The sequence below is a fragment of the Neofelis nebulosa genome, chromosome 17 (assembly GCF_028018385.1).
Source record: "Neofelis nebulosa isolate mNeoNeb1 chromosome 17, mNeoNeb1.pri, whole genome shotgun sequence".
Taxonomy (NCBI): domain Eukaryota; kingdom Metazoa; phylum Chordata; class Mammalia; order Carnivora; family Felidae; genus Neofelis; species Neofelis nebulosa.
This window is the reverse complement of record NC_080798.1, coordinates 43,005,252-43,021,899: the sequence shown is the minus strand read 5'-3', so window position 1 is coordinate 43,021,899 and position 16,648 is coordinate 43,005,252. Positions and strand designations below refer to the sequence as shown.

The window sequence follows — 16,648 nt, the reverse complement described above, 5'->3', positions numbered from 1 at the left end:
TTACTGTTGGTCATGTAACTGAAAACATATCAATGGCTTAAGTCCAAGAATGTGGACTTCAATCTGGTAAACAGTTACCATTAAATTAATTTAAGCAAACATACTTTCTAGTAGAGTTAACACCCATTTATTAGTTATTAAATACAGGAAGACTTGGGTAACTGTGAGATGTCCATTCTGAAGTTTAGCATCAAAGGTGAATAAAAAGCTTTTTTTGGTTTCCATCTGTAGTATCTGAGCTACCATGTTAAACAAATATTAAAAAAGTGTTTTGGGGGTACCTCAGTCAGTTAAGTGCCTGACTCTTGATTTCGGCTCAGGTCATGATCACACAGTCCTGAGATTGAGCCCAACATCGGGCTCCACACTGAGTGTGGAGCCTGCTTGGGATTTTCTCTCTCCCTCTCTCTCTCTGCCCCTCCCCTGCTTGTGTTCTGTCTCTCTCTCAAAATAAATTAGCATTAAAAAAAGTGTTTTGAGGGGCGCCTGGGTGGCTCAGTCGGTTAAGCGTCCGACTTCAGCTCAGGTCACGATCTCGCGGTCAGTGAGTTCGAGCCCCGCGTCGGGCTCTGGGCTGATGGCTCAGAGCCTGGAGCCTGCTTCTGATTCTGTGTCTCCCTCTCTCTCTGCCCCTCTCCCGTTCATGCTCTGTCTCTCTCTGTCTCAAAAATAAATAAAAAACGTTAAAAAAAAATTTTTTTTTTTTTAAAGTGTTTTGAACAAGAAAAAAATAACTTCTTCATTGAGTTACACTTACACACACAAAAACAGACCAAAAAAGCAATAATCCTACGATGACTTCCCAACTTCTTCCTTATATACAAGAATTACAAGATAGTAAAACTTGGATCATATGCTTGTAATCTTGCAAGCAAGCAAGCTAATACATAGGAAAGCAAATTACTTATTACTCATTCTAAAAATTCTGTAATCTATTTTCCCTCTCACTTTCCAAAGACTAGTTGGTTCATCACCCACAAAAAAATCAAACCTTATTTCATAAGATTAAAACAAAAAATTCTTCATTATACATACACAAAACCAGAAATTTTTTTCCTAATATAAGCTAATACAAAGATCTTTGAATTACAATATGTATTATGTTTTGCAAATAAAGTGACAGGATATGCTATTCATGACGACACTTAAAAAATTGAGCAAGTTGATAAAAACAGGTATGGAAACACACTGTAAAGGAAATCCAAGAAATACTGAGTATAAAATGAAGCCAAAAAATATTTCTCTTTAAATATTTTATTTCAATAAGAGTCAACTTCTACATAAAAAGATGAACCAATCCGAGATATTATTCAATAAAATTTCAACAAAATGTCATACATTTAAACCAGAATTTAATAGAGCTCTCAGCTTACACATTTTACAGCTTCAAACTAAACTTCCACCATAAAAAATTTAAGGCATTGATTTATTTTCCCAGCTTTTCCTCAAAATAAAAACATTATTTCCAGGTTAAAGTTTTCACTGTTCTTATCAAAATTAAATTTGAAGTAGTAACAGAAGTAGAAAGTTACCCATGAGGTATTTCTAAATATTATTACATTTTATGGCTTTTCCCATTTTTCTCTTCTTTTTATTTTTTTATAGCATGCTAGTCACCTAGGTTAGTAAAACAAAAAATTCCTGTTAACACTTTTAAAGGAATTAAGTGTTATATGTTACACGTAAGAAAGCACACTACTCATCTTTAAGGGCTAGAAGTTTCTATGATGAATATCATGTACATGAAATTAGTTATAAAATCACATAAAAAATTTGACAGCAATTTTTAAAATTGTACTACATTCTTATAACTATGAAAACAAATCTAACCATATGCCTATATAATCACACCTGTGATCTCTTCATTAAACTGTAAATCTTCCGATAGTCTCTAATACAACAATCCACAGTATTTCAAATTGCAAAGAAATGTTTCCTACCTTGCCTGCTTCTCTTTCTAAGTCCACATACTCCCGGCTAGGTGTCTGTCGTTGTTCTCCCTGCCAGCTGGCCGGAAAAAACTGGAGAGATAGATTGGTTCCTGTGGCCACAAAAGCCTTTTAGAAAAATCAATACAAACAGGATCAGGAGCAGGACATTACATAAATTATGCAGGCAGTCATTTATTTTTACATCAGTTTCTGTCTTAAGCCAGGCAGCACTGAGAATACTTAAAAGTAAAAAACACACACTCATCATTTTTCTTAAGTATTAAGTTACAAACATCTGATTCCATTTTGAGGACATTTGCCATTGGCTGCTTAAATATAAAATCAGACATGGAATCAATACTTTCTTTCAGGTCATTTTTTGCTGACGTTAGGATCTTGCATTGCTAATGTCTAACCAGAAGCCATCTCCTTGAATTTAAAAACTTCTATTTTTAAATGTGAAAAACACTGAAGATCTAAACATTTTGAATTTTAAAGCATACCACAATTTAAAGTTGTATAAATGGAGACATTTTAATTTCTCTTGATTTCCCTTGCTCAATGAAACACTATGCTTTAAAGCTCAGGTTAAAAATGCTGGCGACTGTCTCTTCGGATAAATACATTAGCATATGATGTGATGAACTTCTCATCTGGCTACAACCTTAGGTGATTTAAAAAATATGCATTTTCTAAAATTTAATTTTAGGAGAACTGGATATGACTATACAAACGAGCATTCATCTAATATTTATAATAAGATTTGGATGCATGGTTCAACATACGGAACAATCTAAAACCATTTCAATAAAGTATTCTGTGTAGCCCCTAAGCGATTTATATTTCCTCCAAGTAAAAAATGGAAATAACGGCGTCCCTCTTCCCAAGGGAAATTCAGAGAGAAAGAAATAAGTAAAAAACATTTTGAAAAAAAAACAAACATTTTTAATCATCTCAATGTAAACTCTTCTTTCTTTGTTGAAACGAGAGAACGTTTTTGTTTTATTTTACTAATTAAAGTTCTACAACATACTTTGTGTTTCCCATCAAGGAATCTTCATCTGAAAAAGCAAGGGGTTCACATCTGGGGTAATTTGTTTAAAGCCACTGGCTGAGTCAGCTACCTGCTAGTACCCCTGAGAATTTATAGCTTAGATTCTTTAGAGGTAAAAATTTATTCCCTATTTCTATTATTGGTACTTTAGGTACAACTGTCAACATAATTACTAAATCTCTACAGATATTTTTGATAGTATTTCCCTAATCATCTGGATACTCTTTCTTGTGGCAAATATTTTATGTGAATAGGGACTGAACAAACAACAATATTACAACATTAACCTTAAAATAAAAATCTTCCCCCATTAATAAAACCAAGTTAAAAAAAACAATCAAATGGAGTGAAACGAACCTAGGGTTCAAAAGAAAAGCAGACTCTAGAAGGCAAACTGCCTAGGCTGAAGTAAGTGACTTAGCTGTACCTCGGTTTCTCCAGTAATTAATATTTGTAAAATACTTACAATAGTACCAAGTAAATGCTATTTAAGTATTTACTAAATAACCTAAGAGAAATCATTTGGAACCGGATAAGAGAGCTAACTTTTTCAGCCTCAGATAATAAATTCTCAGAGTGGAGTGGTGGCAGGCAGATAAGCGATGCAGCCCATCAATGAATGCCTTGTGTCCAAATCCCCAGGCGTGTTTCTTTAGTATTCACCTAGTAAACAAATCCTTCCACCCGCAGTGTACCCCAAATCAGCTCAGTGCTAAGTAAAGACAGTCTACAGATCTTATTACCTCACCTCCTGTCTGAAGACCAACCTCAGAAGAGATTTCCTGCTTCATCACTTCATGCCCATTATCTCATCAAGATCCCTCTTTCAGAGAGAAGTGGTAAAAAACAGATCATTCTAGAATAGCATTTCACGAATTTATTTGACCACAGAACTCTTTTTTAATGGAATATCTATGCACACATAACTGGGAAAATTGGTTCAAAAACATAAAAATGCTACAATGTTATCACTGACTATATATCAGATTTCCAGGTTGTCCCGGCGATTATTTTAGATTTCACAAATTAGAAAATAACACCCCTTGTGTTGATCCAACATACCTTTATCCTGCCATCATCAGGATTAAAAATATAATTTTTACTGCTGTCAGAGTAGTCACCATACCTGTCCTAAGTATTCTTCTCTTTTATTAATCATTGGAGTTGAAGACTTCTCCAACACTCTTACCACAATAAGAACTTACCAGGAATAAATCAGACTTTACCCAACAGATTCTACCCCTCACCCATAATCATTTTTATTCATGCTATGATACGGAGTCTAGTAAGTTTTATAGTTATAATCACATCTATCTAAATACAAAATAAATTCATTAACTTCAGTGACACACTAAGGAGATGTTCAAAATTAAAAGAATAAGAGGAGAGGGAAGGTTGGTAATAGTTTTGGAAACTATGCCTATATACTATACATAGCTGCTGTCAAAACACAGGCAAAATAATGCCTTTTCCACACCTACTTTCCACAACCAAATAAATAAAAGCCACACATTTCCTAAGTAAAAAAAATAAATTTTAGACATTATATTAGGTAACCTCTAAATTCAATTAATCAAGTACCTATGATACAAAAGGCATTATGCCAAGTACCTGTTTAGGGGGGAGTATATTAATGCATACACCACAGAATTAATGTGGTCTCCACCCTCTAGGAGCTAGGGACCTCATTACTTAAACGTGGAGAATACTGAATTAAGGCTGGGGGGGGGGGGGTACTATACAGAGGGGGAATGTGAAATTCCTTCCCAAATACAAATAGTTACATTATTCAATGAATTAAGACATGCATGCTACCTTAAGTGTACATCTTATACAGAATTCAATCTACCCTTTAACTTTTAATACTTGTCAGATATTAAGAACTTATTAAAATTTGCAGACCAGATATTTGGAAGAGAAGAAGGCCTAGAATGTTTGTCTGATTTATCCCTGGAAGAAATATATGGTAAATACAAGCAACTATTTATAATACTACAATACAGCAATTCAGATATACTGTGGGTTAAATTATACTCCCAATTCATAATTAAATACAGCAAAGTCTCTGATATGACAGAAAACACCCTAATAGGTATGCTTCACTAGGTTTCCAAAAAAAAAAAAACCCTCAGCTCTAAAAAATCATGACAGTACTTTGTGCCTTATCTTTCACACTTACATCAATTAACTCCAGGAAATCCACTGGTTAGGTATACCATCCACCTTTTGCAAAAGGAAACCCAGACAAAGGATGATACAATCACCGGACCAACTAATGAATGATTCTTCTACTACTCAGTGCCAAAACTGAAAATATGTCTTAGGCATTTTAATCACATAATTATTATAACTACTCAAGAAACTTGGAAGTGGGCTAAAAGCTAGAGATTTTCTTTCATAACATTCACTAATGACCAAATATTCTAGAGCTCCTAATAAATTTAGCCAGTACCTTTCACATTACCTGTAACAGAATTCGAAAAAGCCTTCATTTTAAATAGCAAAATATTCATTTTAAATATTCTTTAAAAACAAAGTTGATTTAGGTGATGAAAAGGGTGAATTTCATGGCATGTGAATTGTATCTCAATAAAGTATATCGTCTAAAGGAGAGGGGAGAAGTTAATGTTTCAACATGTCTTCCTATTGTTAACACGAATTCAAACTGCACCCTGGCTTCAAGTCTCTGCAAATGCAAATGGGTCCAGTTCAGAGTAGATAACTGGATTCCATTACACAGTATTTCAACTTTTTAATTTTTTTAATTAATTATCGATCTCCTTTTTTTAGCTTCTTCCTACTTACTCTTTGGCTTCTTCACTGCCTCCTCATTAGCACCTCCAATAGGACAACCCAAAACATGAGACACTTGAAGGTTTGGTGGACGCGAAGCACTAAATCTACCACCTAAAACATGGCCTCAAATCAACTGTGGGTTTCGCAAATCCATGCAATTCTTTGGGAACTCCAGCACTAAACAGGGTATGTTTTTCAGGTTTGAAGAAAGACAATGGTTTCTTTCTGATTCTCCCGAGGCTTAACATTCATTCTAAGATGGCTCATTCTTTAGGGCTTTTCCCCCTCTACTAAGACAATAGATAACTGGCATAAAGATTTATTGTAAGCTATAATGGGAGTGAAACAGCTTCACCTACAGATTTACCAACAAATCCCGCGTCTTAGAAACAAACTATCGTCCAGGAATCAGATCTTTGAATGAAGCCGAATTCTTTTCCGAATGGGTGTTTTCTTCCGTACAAACACGCCAAACCCTTTATCAGTGTCACAGCCTGTACAATGAGCTTTCCTTGTACAGTTGGGCTCCGGTGTGAGTTCCACACGCGGCAAACTGTCGAGTCGTGCCTGGGAAACATAACCGACCCGCAGAGGGCCACAGGGAAGCGTCTCCCCGCGAGGACGCGGCCCGCCAGTGTCTTGTTTCTCATTTTGAATCCCGAGTAGGAAGTGAGACGGCGCCCGCTCAGTTCCGGGAGCCGCGGCGTCCGCGGCGCCGTCCGGAACCGGCCTGGGCCGCGGCGGCCCCCGCGCAACAAGTGACCCGCGCGCGCCTCGGTCCCCGCGCCCTGAGCCCCCCGTTCCCTTGCCCCGCCGACTTACGATTTCCGAGCGGCCGTCGCGGCAGGCGTTCTGGAAGCGCGCCTGGCGCTCCTCGTGGGGCCGGTCCCTGAAGCCCGTGTACTTAATCTGCAAGGCAGAGACGACCCGAAATCAGGAGCCAAATCCGCGACCGCCGCCTACGCGCCCGCCCGCCCCGCGCGGCGCAGATAAGGACAAGCAGAGTCTGCGGGCAGGCGGCTGCCCGGGCGAGATTGCCCCTCTGCGGGCGCGCCACCCAAACTTTTCTCTACCCGGGCCCACTCGGGGCGCGCCGCGGCCTCCGCGCCGCCTGTCTGCCTCACCTCGCATTCGCGGCTCAGCTTCCTGAAGAACTCCTCGTTCTCGAACTTGCTTCTCTGGTCAGGCACGACGCGCGGCATCTTCCCGCCCTGAGGCCGCGCCGGCCGGCCGGGCTCCGGACTTGCGCGGCACCCGCTGGCCGGCTCCGCGCTGACCGACTGACCGCCCACCCGCGGCGCCCTGACTCTCGCTTCCCTTTGTTTCAGGCGCCCGCCCGCGTGGGCTCCAGCTCCCGGGAGTCTGAGGTGCCGCCGCCCGCTCGAGCCCAGCCCACGCCGCCGCCGCCTTAGCCGTTGCCTACCGCCCGCGCCGACCCAGCACTCGCCGCCCCTGGCCGCCGCCGCCGCCACTTCCTCTCGCCGCCCACCTCGCAAGCCCGCCCGTCCGCCCCGCCCCGGTCGGCCCCACCCCTCCTCCTCGTGCGCCCGCCCGCCCCAAACTCCGGCAAACAAAACGCACCATTCACAACTCTGCGACCGGAGCCGCGCATGCGCCGCCCACCCGCTTGCGGGGCGGCTGGACTGCAGCGAGCCAGAGGTGCGGCCCTCTCACCGTTGCGGGCCCGCGGTTTCTTCTGTGTGGAACTGCTCTGCGGACATCTGCCCGGACCTTGGAGAGAGGGAGCCGCTCGCGCGGTTCCTTTCTGTCGACTGTATGAAACTTTGGGGCTTCTCAGCTGCTTGGAGTGACCCCAGATTGTCACCTGAACGTGAGTGAGGAAACTTAAGTCCTTGGGGACTTCGTGTCCGAAAACCGACAGGGAGGGGTGTAGGCTGTGCCTATCAAAGATTAAAGGTGGAAACAAACCAGAGAATCTCGCTGAATCCGCATCATGGTGGAAAGGTCTGAGCTGGTGGGAGTCAGGCCTTAGCTGGGATTTCACTCCACTGCTTACACAAACCTTACACAAGCACTGGATGCTAAGCCTCAGTTTGCCTATTCGCAAAATGCAGACACTCACAAGCTCTCAGTGTTGGCGTTGAGAGTCTTTATGTAGGTCTAACACATAATGAGCACCCAGTAAATTTAAGTTTCTAAAGAAGAAAAGTTGAATTATATAACCTAAGGCCAGTCCATATATTTACACAAATGTGCAGTCAAGCCCTAAAAAAGATTCACAAGTTATAGGCAAGTTATTTAGCCCAAGCTGGAGAGAGTCTTACATGGGATTTATGGCAGAGCCTGACTCAGAGTTGGTCCTCGATAAATTCTGATCCTTAAAATTCCAGCTAGCCAAAAATTCAGTGCAGAGATTGCAAATACAGGGTGCCTGAGTGGCTCAGTCAGTTAAGCGTCTGACTCTTGATTTCTGCTCAGATAATGATCTTAAAGTTGGTGAGTTTGGGCTTCAAGCTGTCAGCCTGGAACCTGCTTGGGAGTCTCTCTCTCTCTCTCTCTCTCTCTCTCAAAATAAATAAAGGAAAAAAAAAGATGGCAAATAGGTGCCAACTCTGATTGATAGTAGCTGGCCATATTGCAAATTTAAAACTTGCAAGAATAAGTGTTGAGGGCAATTGACAATGTAGACCTGAATGCAGAGTGGGGCAGAATTTCCTAACCCTGTCTAGTTTAATTTCAGTTTTACAGATATGGAAGTGAGCTAGGGTAACCAACTGTCCAGCTTTTCCAGACACGATCCTGGTTTTAACAATGAAAGTTCCATGTTCTAGGAAACCACTCTGTCCCTGGCAAACAAGGATGGTAGGTCACCCTAACTGAGGTCCAGAGATTAATCAATTTCCCAAGGTCAGGAAGGGAGTTTTCAGTAGAGTGGAACCTGTAGGTTAGTGGTTTTAACAAACACACTTTCTGAATAGCAAACATAGAATCAACTCTTTCCAAGGGCATGCTTCCCTGGCCCACAGCAAACCTGTGTGAATATATGAGTGTGCACAAATAGAAAGGGTATAGATACAGATGGGCCTCCATCTATCTCAGATTCTTCCCTCAAGTCTCTTTCAGTTGCAAGTGACAAAAACCCAATTCAAGTAAACTTAAAGGTACAAAGGGACCGTTTTATTTTAAGTAAATAAATCAAAGAGAGGGATAGATAGTCTCTTTTTCTTTTCTATTTCTCCATTTCTTGTCACTGTTTAAATTTTTTTTTTTTCAACGTTTTTAATTTATTTTTGGGACAGAGAGAGACAGAGCATGAACGGGGGAGGGGCAGAGAGAGAGGGAGACACAGAATCGGAAACAGGCTCCAGGCTCTGAGCCATCAGCCCAGAGCCTGACGCGGGGCTCGAACTCACGGACCGCGAGATCGTGACCTGGCTGAAGTCGGACGCTTAACCGACTGCGCCACCCAGGCGCCCCTCTTGTCACTGTTTAACTTTCTCATGCTCTCTTCAATGCCATTCATTTCCTGGCAAAGGATGGGAGCAGCTACTTCTCCATTTCTAAGTCATATTTCTAGGAAGGACTTTGGCCCAGTCTGAGTCACATACTCTCCCCTTACCAAATCACCATGTCCAGGCTGACATGATGACATTGGTCAGCTTATTACATGGGCTTTCCCATCAGGACTGTTAGAGGCCTGGAATGGGCAGCTTCAGATAGACCCTGATGAGTTGAAAGAAGGGAAGAGCAGTTTCTCCAAAAGGAAGGAGTGAAAGTGCATTGTGGGCCTACTGAGCAGTTTGTATCAGCTACAGCTGGCAAAAGATGCCATTTTTAAAAATGTTTATTGTTTTGAAAGGGAAAGAAAGAGAGAGCTCGGGAGGGGCAGAGAGAGAGAGAGGGAGAGAGAGAACTCCAAGCGGGCTCCTCGCTGTCAGTGCAGAGGCTGACTCAGGGGCTTAATCTCACAAACCATGAGATCATGACCTGAGCTGAAATCAAGAGTCAGACACTTAACCAACTGAGCCACCCAGGTGCCCCAAGGTTGCCATTTTTATTTTGCTGCCTAAAGGTTCTGGTGAAACTGGAGGGGGAGCTCCAAATCATCATAGGAAAAGTGTAGACAAAACCAGCCTTAAAACATCTGCATCTTATGTTGAGAGGTGGGTGAGGCAGCATCCACTCCAAGGCACCAAGGTAGAAGTAGAATTAAGCCACAAGAAACAGAAGCTTTCATCCATCTGCTGCCTCTGCTTTAAGTCTTTCCAGTCCAGCAAAGACCTTCGGACGCTAGGACAATGCAGCCATTGTCTAAATGAGAGGCAAACGATGACTTTGGTACCAGTCAACAGGACTGTCTGAAGGCCAGTGGTCAGGGGAGCAGAGTTTTGGGGGTCAGCCTCTACGGTAGGAAAAGAGTATATCCCATGTTGCACCATTCAGCGCCATCATAGTCATTTAGGTATACTTTAGTATAAAACTTTCCATTTCTGTCTCTAAAGAATGATCCACAAGGCAGCACTCTTATTCCACAATGGGTCCAGGTAGGGCTCATAGACCTACAGCTGATCTTGGCGGAGGGTGGGAGTACAGAGCAGGACAGAGTACACAAATTGTCAGCCTCATGGGGGTAGGGAGTGATGTCTTGAGGGAAAGGGATGAGAAAGCCTGCGAGGCAGATCCAGAACAGCAGCACCACAGACAGCCTTTGGCAACTCCAGGCCACAGGATAACCCACTCGGCATTGTCTGGCATCCAACCAGCCAGGACGCCTGGGAAACAAGCCGCAGGCTGAAGGAGGCCATCTCCTCGGCTGACCTCTGTATGCCTTTTTTTCTTGTGAAAAAAATTTTCGCTTATTTAAAAAAGTTACATTAAAGGAAATTAATAAAGGCAAATTTCACCCATGTGAAATTTAGGTATGTTTAACTCTATGTTTCTGTCCAGTTCGGTATGGATTGGTCCAGGCACTACCCCATGGAGATGTTTGCTAAGAACCAGCTCTAATAGAATCCAACTGTGGACTGTGTGTATCTGTTCTTTGCCTAGAAACACCCTTCCCACTCCCCAAACCTAGCTGAATTCTCTCTGAAGCCCTGCTGCTTGGAGTCTTCCTTTCCTGAGGATTCAGCCAGCCTAGGGCCTCTTCTTCCCTGTCTTCCTGGAGCAGCTGCTCCTATAGGACTCCCTGACCAATCTTGAATGGGTGGACAGAAAATGCATAGTAACACTGAGCGGGGGATGGGAACCCTCAATTGTTCGACCCAACTGCGAAGCTGTGAGCTAGGTGTTTTTATGTCCCTTATCTCAAAGTTCATTCAGAGAACCACTTTCCAAGACAAGTCTTCTTGTCCCAATCTGACAGATGAAGAAATAGAAAGTCTGAAAATGTAAATAAGTGACCACAGGACAATGACAAGACCTTGACCCATCAGAGATAACAAAATGGCATTGGGGTATATCATCTTCATTTACTCCTTACTATAATCCTGCAAGTTTGGTATTATTGACTCTATTCTACAGATGAAGAAAAACTGAGGCATGGGGGGGAGGGGGCAGAGGGGTGCTGGCAATCCCAGGTCTGTGCTCTTAACTATTCCAGCCTAAGGCATCTGCTGGTGAAGATGCCAGCTCATGCAGAGTTGCAGCCAAGGCCCTTCCTTCTCAAGCACCCTGCCATGCTCCCAAAGGGTCCCCAACAGGTAGAATGAAGGAATCCTATCATGGGCCTTATGGCAGAATCAGTTCCTTGCCCTTGATGGTTTTACATTCCTGCCCCTGAGCCCAATTGTTTGTCTTTCCTTGGCTTGGAAGGTCAAGGCCTAGACATCCTTTCTCCCTAAGTCCAGCAGAAAGTATGGCTTTATCTAGGTATGGTGTCAGCAGCTCCCCACATCTGCGTCTCCTCAAAGAGAGGGTGGGGTCTTCCCACACCCCTGAGCGTCTAGTGTATTTTTTTCTAAGGAAACAGTTTCCCTTCAGTTACTAGGGAAATATTGTGCCATCTTGAAACAAATAGGATCTGGAGTCACAAATGAGACTTGATGGGGGTGAGAGAGAAGGGAAATTAATGGTTGGCACAGTTCCTAAAGCCCCAGCTCTACCTAGCTTCTAGTCTGGGGATGGAGATGTGCCTAAGTCTGGGGTGAGGGTGTCATCTGCCTAATTGAGGCAGTTTTCTGGGCCCTAAAGAATTTTTTTTTGAGATATAATTTAAGTACACCATAAAACTCACCCCTAGGTCCTTAAGAATTTCCCCTCCCAGGAGGTTCTTCCCCTTCTTAGCTCCCCTGCCACCCTCCCCCACCAGCTCAGCCATCCCACTGGGAGAGGAAAACTGAGAGGAGTAAGTTTCCCCAGAATAGCATTTCTTCAGTGTTGGGATCAATAAACCCGTTTGCTTAAAAGGAACCAGATGATTTCATCCTTATAATTACAAGTTTGACGTTTGCAAATCTTGCCCGGGCCTAAGGAGCCTCTTTGTCATGGGAGGCGGAGGGGTTTGTCTGGGTGCCTGAGGATGGGGACCGAGCCTTGTGTACTGGGAAGAGGGCCAGGCTGGGGTCAGGAGGCCTAGCTGACCAGTCTTGGAGGGCTGTTTGGGACTGCTCCCCTGCTCTCCCAAGTTTCTGGCGGGTGATGGGAAACAGACGAGACTAGGGGACTAGAGAATGGCAGCGGTGAGCTCTAACCGCACCACCCCTCCCCCGAGCCCCTCCCTCAAGTCTCTCATTTGCCTATGGCAGAGAGGCAAGGACTGTCAGCCCAGCATTCATGACTCCCTTTCCTTTCCAATCCCATCTCTCATCATTTCTCCCTGTGGTATGTGGCAATCCAGCCATACTGACCTGTTACATTTCCCACATGCCTCAGTGCCTTTGCTTTTACTGTATATACCCTCTATCTAGCATGACTTCCTCCCCTTTCTCTGCTGCAATAACTCACATTTTTTCTTTGAATATAAGTTCAGGGGCCTTTGATTGTCCTCCATAGACCACTCCGCAGTGTCCCTTACTCTATCATTTGGGCCATACGATGATGCATCAAGGAGATGGCCAGTACACCTAGGACATAGTAGCATCCTGGGAGGATTTGGCTCCCCACTAATTTGTGTTCGTTTTACTACTGTGCAGTCTTCATATGAGTGTCTTTTGCCTCACCCTTACATTTTTTTAATTATTTAAAACTCGTGCATATTTTTTGTAGAAAACTGAGGAAATATAGGAATATAGGAAAAGAAGATAGTCTTACCACCTCAAAACAATAATTTAATTATAATTAAATATACAGTAGGGTGCCTGGGTGGCTCAGTCAGTTAAGCGTCCGACTTCGGCTCAGGTCATGATCTCACAGTTCTCAAGTTCGAGCCCTGCATCGAGCTCTGTGCTGACAGCTCAGAGCCTGGAGCCTGCTTCAGATTCTGTGTCTCCCTCTCTCTCTGCCCGTCCCCTGCTCATGTTCTGTCTGTCTGTCTCTCTCTCTCAAAAAAAAAAAAAATTAAAAAATTTTTTAAATAATTAAACATGCATTTAAGTATATTTTCTTTGGCCTTTCTCCAGCTATGTTTCTTCACATAACTATGCTGGTTTTTTTGGGGTTTTTTTTAGTTATTTATTTTGAGAGCGAGACAGGGAGCGTGAGCAGGGGAGGGGCAGAGAGAGAGGGAGAGAGAGAATCAGTGCGGAGCCCAACTCGAGCCTTGATCTCATGACGAGATCAGGACCTGAACCCATATCAAGAGTCGGACACCTTGTGGCTCCTGGGTGGCTCAGTCGGTTGAGCTTCCAACTCCAGCTCAGGTCATGATCTCGCAGTCTGTGAGTTCGAGCCCTACGTCGGGCTCTGTGCTGACAGCTCAGAGCCTGGAGCCTGCTTCGGATTCTGTGTCTCCCTCTCTCTCTGACCCTCTTCCGTTCACGCTCTATCTCTCTCTATCTCAAAAATAAATAAACATTAAAAAAAAAAAAGAGTCAGACACCTAACGAAACCGACTGAGCCACCCAGGTGCCCTGCACGTAGTTATGATGTTCTATGGTACAGTTTTGAATGGTCTTTATTATCTAACCTATGGCGTAAGTATTTTCCGATGTAATTATATAAAACTAATGACATCCTGGCTGATCTCCTATTGTTGGGCATTTATTCAGGTTGTTTCCCATTATTTACTGTTATAAAATAGGCTTCTGTGAACATTGTGGTGCTTAAGGATTTTTCTTAATGTTTTTGATAGTGATTTTAGGGTCAATATCCAGAAGCAGAACCCCTATATCAAAAAGTATGGGTATTTTAAGATTCTTGATATTTGTTGCTGGTCAAATTTCTCTTTGGCACTGCCTCTTCTCTCTTCTTGAGTCTTAAAAATCCTTCCTCCCCCCATTTTTCTTCTCAGTGTCTCAGACACAGGAAATGCCAACCAAGAATAAACCAAGACCTGCAGATAGAGATCAATGGATCAATAAAGGAGGTTGAATAATTCAACATTCACTTCTGGCTCATTATTGACTCTTGAATCCAAATGCATCCTCTTTTACCTTCTCTCCTTTTTGCTCCATGTTGATGATGCCTTGATACCATGCACTGTTCTTGGGTTCTTTCCCAAATTTCCCAAGCTCTAAACCATCCTGACAGTCAGGGTTTCCCTGACTTGTCTTGCAAGTAGGCAGACAGAATTACTAGCCCACAGCCTCCTCATCAGACTGCCTTTCCTCTAGGAACACAAACGGAGCAATTAATAAAGCAGACAATAATTCTCTTCTTCTAGATGATACTTCTGAGTGAATAGGCAAGGAGCTCAGCTTCAGACTGTTCTAGCCCTGGTTAACCTCCACTGTCTAGCTTGCTTCTTTCCCCATTCTCAGCCAGGCAAATTCATGCTCTTTCACTAAACATGGGCTCAGAGGCCTCTGCGAACTGCTAGGAGAATGACTGCTCCACACCAATGCCTGACCCGGAGACCAGATCTAGCCTCCTCAAAGGTGCCCCACAGTTGGTAGCTTCCCTAGCCCACCTGATGCTAGGAAAGCTTGCTCCTTCTGCCCCAGGGGAGCTCCCAGGATGCCTTGAAGCTTAAGTAGTGTTGGTGATTGAGATGGACACAGATGAGCCACCTAGATCCCTCTTCACTGAAGGTCTGCTACCTAGCAGCTGGGATTGCTCTCACCCCTTTCTGGGGTTCCCTGAGCTATAGAGAGCTACCTTCAAGTCTTCCTTTCTGGGCAGCTTACATCCAATGACTGGAGATGGGAGGGGTGCCTGGGTGGCTCAGTCAGTTAAGTGTCTGACTTGATGTCAGCTCAGGTCATGATCCCAGGGTCATGGGATCAAGTCCCTGGTGGGCCTCTGTGCTGACATTGTGGAGCATGCTTGAGGTTCTCTCTCTCCCCCCTCTCTGCCCCTTCCTTCCTCAAAATAAATAAACTTTAACAAACAAACAGCAACAACAAAAAAACAATGACTGGTGATGGGAGTATAAAGGCCCAGCAGAGCAATCCTGATGGGCCACATGAGCTCCAGGGCTCTCTGTGGAGTCACCTCAAGCTGTTGTTGGGCTGCAGTGTAGCTTGACTTCTCCCTCTACCCAATTCTGCTTTTTTCCTCTCCCATCAACACATTTTGGGTTTTTTAAATAAATAAATAAGTAATTAGTTAATTATTTTTGAGAGGGGAGGGGCAGAGGGAGAGGAAGAGAGAGAATCTTTTTTTTTTTTTTTTTTTTAGTGTTTATTTATTTTGAGAGAGACCTAGAGAGTGTGCATGAATGAGAGTAAGTCAGAGAGGGGCAGAGAGGGAAAGAGAATTCCAAGCAGGCTCTACCCTGCCAGCACAGAGCCCGACGGGGGTTTTCGTGAGATCATGACCTGAGCCAACAGACTGAGTCAGCCAGGCACCCGAGAGAGAGAATCTTAAGCAGGCTCCACGCCCAGCATGGAGACTGAACTCAGGGCTCAATCTCACGGACTATGAGATCTTAACCTCAGCCAAAATCAAGGATCAGATGCCTAACCAACTGAACCACCCACGGGCCTTGCTAGCAATACATTTAATCCCAAGGGCACTTTTTATTTTTATTTTTTTAATTTTTTTTTTCAACGTTTTTTATTTATTTTTGGGACAGAGAGAGACAGAGCATGAATGGGGGAGGGGCAGAGAGAGAGGGAGACACAGAATCGGAAGCAGGCTCCAGGCTCCGAGCCGTCAGCCCAGAGCCTGACGCGGGGCTCGAACTCACGGACCGCGAGATCGTGACCTGGCTGAAGTCGGACGCTTAACCGACTGCGCCACCCAGGCGCCCCACCAAGGGCACTTTTTAATAAATACCTTGCAAGCGAAACTTTCTAGAGAACTTGATCTGTGACAGTGACTAAGAGTTATTTGAAAGAGAGCTTCACCCTGTGCCATCTCCCTTAGTATACTTGGATCTGGCCTGACTTGGATTCTGGCCAATAAGATGCTGTGGAGAAGTCACTTTATAAAAGTGTTCTAAGGTCTTGTTAAGTTTTATTGATTGATTGATTGGTTTTATTTTTAAGTAATCTCTGCACCCAATGAGGGGCTCAAACTTATACCCCACTGACTGAGCCAGCTTGGTGCCCCTTTTTTAGTTTTATTTTTTTCATTTTTTAAAAAATGCTTATTTATTGGGGCACCTGAGAGGCTCGGTTAAGCATCTGACTTTGGCTCAGGTCATGATCTCAGGGTTTGTGGGTTTGAGCCCTGCATTGGGCTCTGTGCTGTTTGGAGCCTGCTTGGGAATCTCTCTCCCTCTCTCTCTGCCCTTCCCCCACTCATGCTCTCTCATCTCTCTCTTTCTCAAAATAAATAAAGTTTAAAAATGTTTATTTATATTTTGAAAGAGAGAAGAGGGAGAAGTGGGGGAGGTGAGGCAGAGAGAGAGAGAGAGAGAGAG

General features: G+C 43.6%; 1 protein-coding gene and 1 long non-coding RNA gene across 4 annotated transcripts in view; one reads left to right on the top strand and one right to left on the bottom strand.

The window, feature by feature from the left end:
- The window catches only part of CBFB (core-binding factor subunit beta), a 56,784-nt gene extending 49,570 nt beyond the window's left edge, over window positions 1–7,214 (bottom strand). Inside the window, exons 1-3 of one of the 2 annotated variants that reach the window (XM_058707534.1) lie at window positions 6,906–7,214; window positions 6,604–6,690; window positions 1,941–2,057 (exon numbers count right to left, since the gene is read on the bottom strand). In XM_058707534.1, the coding sequence (XP_058563517.1) occupies window positions 1,941–2,057; window positions 6,604–6,690; window positions 6,906–6,983 (282 nt within the window). In that variant the 5' untranslated portion in view covers window positions 6,984–7,214. The remainder of the gene's footprint in view (window positions 1–1,940; window positions 2,058–6,603; window positions 6,691–6,905) is intronic. The other variant, XM_058707535.1, reaches the window with a different exon arrangement.
- A 40-nt stretch (window positions 7,215–7,254) lies between these two features.
- LOC131499503 (uncharacterized) overlaps window positions 7,255–16,648 on the top strand; it is a 27,828-nt gene continuing 18,434 nt past the window's right edge. For both annotated transcript variants that reach the window (XR_009255918.1, XR_009255917.1), the window contains exon 1: window positions 7,255–7,612. This is a non-coding gene — a long non-coding RNA (uncharacterized LOC131499503). The remainder of the gene's footprint in view (window positions 7,613–16,648) is intronic.